The 8105-nt window shown below is 41.5% G+C and overlaps 1 protein-coding gene across 1 annotated transcript; it reads right to left on the bottom strand.

The window, feature by feature from the left end:
- Positions 1–5015: 5015 nt before the first annotated feature.
- Positions 5016–7782, bottom strand: CGA (glycoprotein hormones, alpha polypeptide). The gene is made up of 3 exons (XM_066545889.1): positions 7683–7782; positions 6557–6741; positions 5016–5093 (listed from the first exon to the last, which is right to left on the bottom strand). The coding sequence occupies exons 1-3, from the start codon at positions 7780–7782 to the stop codon at positions 5016–5018; spliced, it is 363 nt and encodes a 120-aa protein (XP_066401986.1).
- Between the last annotated feature and the right edge of the window lie 323 nt (positions 7783–8105).

Below are 8105 nucleotides of genomic sequence, written 5' to 3'. Positions count from 1 at the left end.
ATCATTTTTATCTTCAGTCTGCTTGATCTTCAGCATTTTTAATCCACAGTATCAGTCTGACTGATTCATTGTTACTTATAAACCACACTGACAAAGACTTCATTTTATCTCCATGCACAAATACCCTGTTCCTAAAATATAGAAGATGTACATTGGCTATCTACATAAACAAGGGATTAGTTTTTCTTCTGATTTTATGACATTGTTTGTCCATGCCCTCTTGAATATATATGACCAACTGAGCCTCTATTTCAGCCATTTTATAATGCAATGAAATTGTATTGTGCTGGTTTTTCTGTTTTTCTTTTTTACTGCAAATATGGTATTTAATCCCTAGAAATATAAATCTAGATAGTCTTCCAGCACTCCTATTCATATCCCATTTATTCTTTATTATGGTCTGCTGTATTAACTTCCTTGTAATATGTAGCATTGTTTTTCCTAATCCTGACTGTAAGTGGGCCCACTGATCTACAATTGCCACTCTTTCAACCATGGCCTGGATTTTTGCTCTTACTTTCAAATGTAAAGAAACACATTCTGACCTCATTCTGACAATGACCTAAGAAAATGTATTCAAATAATATATGCTAAAGATGTAAAGTTTGGCTGCTGAATCCTGTGGACTTCAGGACTCAGGGATTTCTCTGGGCTTACTGGTGCAGGCCAAGTGTGGGCACACAGGGATTCTCCATCCCAGTCTGTTGGACACAGCCCCTGTCCTTGTGTGCAGGTTTGTCCAGCAGAAAAGAGGAGCATTTGTCCCAGAGATGCACCAAGGAAACTGCACAGAGATTACCCAGCAGACCACTGCCTTCAGCCACACTCACATAAACACAAACAACCCTCACCCTCCTCCCTTCCAGCTGATGAGGATTGAAATCCTCTATGAAAACATATGTCTCCTCACTTTTGAGATTCATGAGTGCAGTTACATTCAAGATCCTTGAATATCAGCTCAGCTTGCCTGGGCTCCCCTACCTAGACCAAGTGGGTCTCCTCCTACTCTCCAGACAGTCCAGCTTGAAGTTTGCTAGCAAGAAAATGTGTGGACCACATTCATCTCACAAACCTCTCCACAGTCATGGATTCCTTGAATTTAGCACAGCTTCTCTGTCTACCCATGCCCTGACCCTGTGTCCCCTTATTCAGCATGACCTCAGACCTTGAGTCCTTCCAGGTTCAGGCTTCCTCCTGCTCATCAATTAGTCCAGCTAAAAATTTGTCATACAATTACACATACATGTCCATACAGGATTAAATTAACTAGAAGAAAAGGAAGTATATTTTGTTATTCACATGTGCTAATATTTAAATCTCTCCCACATAAGTATACACCCTGGTCCCTTCAGTTGCTGACAACTTGACCTACCCACTGTCCCTCCAATTGGGACAACCCTGATGTCTAGAGGAAAATAAATTTGATGAGTGTTCTCTTTTAAAATGATAGAAACATTTCAGATGGAATAGACCTTTAAGATCATCTAGTCTAACCATTAACCCAGCCCTGCAAAGTCCCTTACTTAATCATGTCCCTAAGTGCCACATTTAAACGTCTTTTAAACAGCTCCAGGTTTGGTGACTCCACCACTCCCTGTACAGCCTGTTCCAGCACTTAACAAGCTTTCTCTGTGAAAAAATGTTTCCTGGTATTCAGTCTAAACCTCCCCTGCTGCAACTTGAGGCCACACCTCATGTCCTATCACCTATCACCTGTTACTGAAAGGGGAAAGGGAAAGAGACGGAGCCTCACCTGGCTACAGCATCTGTTTAGGGAGTTCTAGAGGTTGGTAAGGTCTGCCCTGACCTTCTCCTTCCGGCATATTGGTCTCACTAGTTGCTGTCACCAAGACCTATGGGTTTCTTCTCCGGTTCACTTAAGCCTCGCAACCCTCACACACGGAATACAAAGTTTTGCCCAGTCCCCAAGCACCCACGGAGCAGACAGGAGGCTCATTCCCCCTTCCCACTGCTTAGAAAGCCCAGGATGCCCCCCACTGCCCGAGTGCCATCCCTAATAGCCCATCAGCCGGGGGCTGAAGGGGTCTGGTCTGTCTCCGTGTTTCCCTTACCCCCTGCTGATAAGTTTGTGTATCTGCGTGCTTATTCCATCCCTTTCCTTGCTCTGTGTTGCTACTCCTGAACCGAAAAGTTAGAGCCAGAGAACTTAAAGAGGCCGGCGCTCCCCCATTCCACACAGCCTCACAATACACAGTCTGCAAGCTCTTGGTGCCCGAGGTTGCCTGAGGGGATGAGGGATCCGTGAGTTGGGGACGTCACGACTAAAGCAAAAGAAAAGCCCCTGAAAAAACGCCAGGCATCCTCGCAGGACACAGGGCTTGAGTATCTTTCTTTCTTTCTTTCTTTCTTTCTTTCTTTCTTTCTTTCTTTCTTTCTTTCTTTCTTTCTTTCTTTCTTTCTTTCTTTCTTTCTTTCTTTCTTTCTTTCTTTCTTTCTTCCTTCCTTCCTTCCTTCCTTCCTTCCTTCCTTCCTTCCTTCCTTCCTTCCTTCCTTCCTTCCTTCCTTCCTTCCTTCCTTCCTTCCTTCCTTCCTTCCTTCCTTCCTTCCTTCCTTCCTTCCTTCCTTCCTTCCTTCCTTCCTTCCTTCCTTCCTTCCTTCCTTCCTTTCCTTCCTTCCTTTCCTTCCTTCCTTTCCTTCCTTCCTTTCCTTCCTTCCTTTCCTTCCTTTCCTTCCTTTCCTTCCTTCCTTTCCTTCCTTTCCTTCCTTTCCTTCCTTTCCTTCCTTCCTTTCCTTCCTTTCCTTCCTTTCCTTCCTTTCCTTCCTTTCCTTTTCTTTCGGGTTTCACTCTAATTGGTATTTCTATGGTTTCACAACCCGAAATATGGAAGTTGATTCAGAATTTGCAAACAAAAGTTTATTGTGCGGCTACTGTGGGCAGCACAAGCATAGGTAGACAAGCAAGTGTTGGATTCTGCCGGAGGAGATGATTAAGATGTCATCCAGGAAGGTCGGCAACATAAAAAGGCACATCACTCCTGCAAGCAAACTTCAGGGAACCTGTTTCCCTGCTCTCCTTTTCAGTCCTGTCAAAGTTATGAGCAAATGCAATACCATTCCCGAAGGTTCCTCTCTCGTTGCCCAGGAATCCCAGGTAGGACCTGGCTTTCCTGCAAAAGTAGCCACATCAATCACGTTTAATAGAATTGTACAGCAGCTTGGAATTGTGAGTCAGCTACAGCAGCTCCTTGACACGTATTCCCACAATGTTCGAGTGATGATCCGGAATGAGAAATTAGACTCCTCATCCTGAAAGCCTGTGCTGCTGGTGTTACTAAGCTAATCCTAAAGACCATCCTACTGAACTATCTCTCCTCTGACCGAAAGTAATGTGGAAACAACTGAGACTTTGATAAAACACTAAGGGGAAAGCTTTCCAGAATATTGAAATTTTCTAGAATAGTAAGAACAGTGAAGCAACGAGATCAGTCTCCTTCATAAAATTGTTTTTTTTCAAGAGCAAGTCAGGCAAAACATCTCCCAGAAATGGTACGGTGAAGCTAGGACATAAGAGAGGGTTAAGGGGTTAAGGCGTGGAGATCAGCTTAGTAAGGTTTATTGAACATACATTGAAAAACGCTTCTCTAAGCACCTCATCTCCTCTACAAACGAAAAGCCTTTTCTTCCCCACAAAGCCCCGTGATTGTGTTCTTAGCAGATAGCACTGAATTTGCACTCCAGTAGACAGAAGGGGGGTGATTGATGGGTGTAAACGATCATTAGAAACCGATCTTCAGCCCCTCAAGTTCCCCATCCCTGCTTAGCCCTGGGGGTCCGTCTAAACTGCTTCAGTCATTTGGCATCGGCACAGGTATCAGCCACGGCCGTGGCCCGGGACAGACCAGCCACCCTCGCAGCGCCACTCCGGAAATCCTCCCTGTCCCCATTGGAATCTCTTACTGCGGTCCTCACAGCTTCAACTGCAGGGAAATCCCCCACAAATATATCTGAGCCTTTTGGGGTCACCACATTTAAACTCTTGCAGCCAGTGACCAAAGCAAGGATGATGTTCTCACCCCAGAAATTAGGGTGAAGAGCAAAGAAATTCATTCACTTCAGTTCCCATGGGCAGGCTTCAGACCTGTGAGCAGCTCCTCCAGAGCCCCCGATGCAACCCACTACAACTAAACAAGTTTTTTATACTAATGTCAGGTGTAATGAGAACATATTCTGTGGTCCTCTTCTCACCTAACACATTCCCTACCTTTTCCATTTGTATACCTGGGTCTAGCACAAGGCATTTGGGAATTACTAAAGCCCCATGCCTTGATGAAGACAAGCAAAAGGTAAGCAGCTTAAACACTAATACTCTTGTATGACTACTCTATTCCACCATTGCTACATGAAAATGTATAAAAATTCTTTATACTGTTTGATTTTGCATCATTTGCCTATCTATATGGGAGGAGATTAAACTCAGAGAAATATAAAAGATGGCACAGAAAGACAGAGTACTGTGCACAGATTATATTATACTATTATACTTTCTGCCCATTAGATAAAATAAAAATGGAAGGAAAGCAGGAGGAACAATACATTGCAACTTCAAAAAATTTAATCATAAAGTGACTAAGGGGAAAATAATTCTTCTGTTCAGTTTCCCATCCCTCTCTTCTTTTTTCCTCTCTCTCTCCCATTAAAAAAAAAAAAACAAAAAAACATTAAATTGCATCAGAATCTATTTTTGTCTGTTAAGCTAATAAATCACCATTTTCCTCAATAAACATTGATGATTTAACTGACAGTTTATTTTAAAAATAGATCAAGCATTTGGTCATGCAAGTGCTGTATTTTATCCCTAATGGAAATAATTACACTTACTTAAATGCATGAAGAAGCAAGGAGGAAATAAAATAGCCATCTATCTTATCCAGAGGTCTACCCAGAGTCTTTACCAGAAAACATAAGGTTTTACACTGTGGTGCTGTAAAAGCTGAAAACAAACTTTCCATTCACTGTTGTCCTGTTGTCCTTGACCATTAACAAAGGGACAGGCTTTAGGATTTATGATAGTAGCAGGTACTGCAGTGACAATCTGTATGGTTCTCTATCTTCACATTGTCCTTAAGGGTAATCTTAAAAAAAGAAAACACACACATAAAACAAATAATTAGGATTAGCTAAGCAGTAAAAACAGTATTGTCAAGTAAAATATGTCTGAAAACTTCTTAACTAAAAGTACACAGGCCCTTTGGGGTACATGTACTAGAATGGCCTCAACACCAACCTATGAAGCTGCATCATCACTACTTTTGGAGCTGTAATGTGAAAGTTTTCAGTAGTGACATGCACAGTGACACAATATGCTGCTCTTTAACTTGGACATTCCTTAAAGTGTCTCATTTTCCAAAAGTGTCTAGTAACCAATCTATGGAAAATCAGAAAGTGTCCTTAAAATACATCACATGGGAATGACAAAAACAAAGGCAACAAACACAAGAGTCTCCTTTATACTTAATCTCAACCAAATTCTAGCTGCTGCCTCGGGACAAGTATAGCATTGTCAGTGTAGAATAAGATCTATGTTCTCCTCAGGTGAAGAGCCAGGATTGGTTCAGCAGAGTTTAAAGTCAGGTGTCTGGCTCTCATTGCAGCCAGTGGAGATCCAGGGCTCTCCTCAGCTGCACCCACTGAACTGTCAATTGTCATTTGAGGGGTCAAAGGGGATGTCACCAAGCCTCCAGCTGTCACTCTAGAAACACCTTCATGGGTTCTGTGTCTGTCAGCCATACCCATGTGACTTCAGTACTCTAAGGTATTCCAAATGCACCGAGTCTGTGAGTGGGTAACTCAGCTGAACCTCTAGCTGACACATTTAATGAGCCTGATTCAGGTTACCACAGGATAGACACCTTGGCTTGTTTCAACTAGCTTACCATTTATTACATAAAATGTAAGGTTTCTTCACTTGGAGCAGAAACACTCCCAAAATAATCAGAGTTAGAAGAAATTTTAAAAGATCCTTCCAGGTGAATGTTAAATGCTCACAGTACTTGCACACATTTACAGTTCCCTCTTGGTTATACTATGAAAAAGTAAAACACCATCTCAATTAATCTAACGAGCACAGATGGTTTTTGTCCCTCATTCCCATACATGTAATTGATAGTATTGACCAGGCACCTTCCCAGAGAACTCTTTTCTATGCAGGAAAGACACAAGGCAATTGACTTATTAAAATCAAATACACACTGCATAGCATTTAAGGGGAGGGTGCACATCCAGCACAGTTGAAAATACTGGGACAAGTCCACCACCAGAGCTGCAGGTGTCATGAGACAAAGCAGTTTCATAGAATTCAGTGGCACTGCACCAATTTCCTCATCCCAGCTGAATATCAGACTCATTACTGGTTGATGATTTAATTTCTTTATAAAAAAGAAAGAACCAAGGCATAAAAGACATAAATGCCAAGGATTCTTCCCTCAAACTGCTCTCCGGTGTCCTCCAGCAAAACCATATTCTTCACTATTCACTGCTTCAGCTAAATATTGCATTCTAAAAGAAGCTAAAGCAGACCTCATTTTTTCACCCTCACCTTGGTAAAAGCCTTTGCTACACAGCATGTTGCTTCTGATGTAATGTTCTTTGGAACAAGCATGGTCTTCTTGGACCTCATTGGAGTGGGATAGGCACGGGAGAAACAGCACCCAGTGCACTGGTAAATGGGTGCTCCTGGCTTGGAAAAGAATCTGTTCTCCCCCAGTTTGCACTCTGGACAACCTGCCATAAAAATATAAGGAAGAGAATTTCACTTAGTTTCCAGATGTATTTTCATTTTCTAAAAGAAAGGGAAAGTGCAGGCCATAAGAGGAAGCACAAGCCACATTCTGTTGCTTGATGTCTGCAGAACAGAAAAGCACAACACCAAAGCTCTCCTCTTTAGATTTTTTCAACTCTGCAACACGCACCAGCTGTAAAACTAGGCTGTGGCTTTCTGGGTAAACCACAAGCATGGTCTACTGGATCTTTTCTGGTTTTCTTTTCAATTTTGTTGATACTTGTGAAGGTTTGTTTCTGTCTACAGCACTAGCTATTCCTAGAAAACTTCCTACTAGCTGTAGATAGTTAAAAGCACCAGCAGGATTTGTAGTGCTTCTTAAACATTGCCTGGTTTTAGGCAAGATTTTGTTATAGAATACTTTTAAAGCATTCAGTGGTACCAAGATTTTTGTACATCACATTTTTTTATATTTTATTTAAGGCTAAATAAAAGACCCTGCAACTTCCAAAGTACCCTTAAAATCTAATGTGTGTCTTTCATAGAATGCTACATCACCAGCATCCCATATTCTGGGATCTACACAGGAAAAATATTCTGCATATTATGAGGAAAAGCTGTGGTTCTGCTGTTCCTAATGTTACGTTGTAATTTGGTTCACAGAAGTACAAGAAACCAAACATTTCTATTCAATAGTGTTTCAAGGATTAAGGTTACCAACATCAATTTGAGGACATGGTCATCTAGGATATCACTGACCTGGAGAAATTAAATTTAAGGAAGAAATAGGAAGCATGCTCATAGTGAAATTATCTTGATTTATTATACCCTCATTGTCAATAAATGCCACTGAATGACAAAATTTATGACTGCATTTATAAAATGTGAAAATTTAATTAATACTCTATAATTGTTCCATTTCTGAATGCTGAAAGCAGCTTACCCTGCATGAGAAACTCTCCATCTGGGAAAGTATGAAGAATATGTAGAAATACAGACAAAATGGTCAATGTGACAGCTGCATACTTCCCATAGCAATCCATGATCTGTCTAGAAATACAAATACACACATTTTTGAAGGCTGAGACCAAAGGCAGCATGAAAAGAACATGGCCCCTGCCTGACAGGGGTTACTAAAGTGGAAAGAAGCAAAGTCTATGAGCAAAAACTGATATGCAGTGATTTCCAGCGCAATGAATGAAGGCAGTGGAAACAAGCATCTTCCTAATAAGACAGAAAAAAAAAAATAGAGGAAAGAGAATGATCTGATGCCCAGCTAAGCAGAATGGCTAACAGGCTGATGATGTGATAGTCATAGGTGTAGAACAGCTGGCAAGGCTGGGTGCTGGGTACAAGTAACTTCACC

The sequence above is a fragment of the Molothrus aeneus genome, chromosome 3, assembly GCF_037042795.1.
Source record: "Molothrus aeneus isolate 106 chromosome 3, BPBGC_Maene_1.0, whole genome shotgun sequence".
Lineage (NCBI taxonomy): Eukaryota > Metazoa > Chordata > Aves > Passeriformes > Icteridae > Molothrus > Molothrus aeneus.
The sequence above is the reverse complement of the archived record's forward strand: the minus strand, read 5'-3'. Positions and strand labels throughout refer to the sequence as shown.

What these genes read in the sequence shown, in the direction of transcription:
- CGA (XM_066545889.1), bottom strand. Translation starts at nt 7,782, where the DNA reads ATGGATTGCTATGGGAAGTATGCAGCTGTCACATTGACCATTTTGTCT. An exon ending in TGGAGAGTTTCTCATGCAGG is followed by an intron (nt 6,742 to 7,682) that starts GTAAGCTGCTTT and finishes TTTTTATGGCAG; the next exon opens with GTTGTCCAGAGTGCAAACTG. An exon ending in TAGCAAAGGCTTTTACCAAG is followed by an intron (nt 5,094 to 6,556) that starts GTGAGGGTGAAA and finishes TCTTTTTTTAAG; the next exon opens with ATTACCCTTAAGGACAATGT.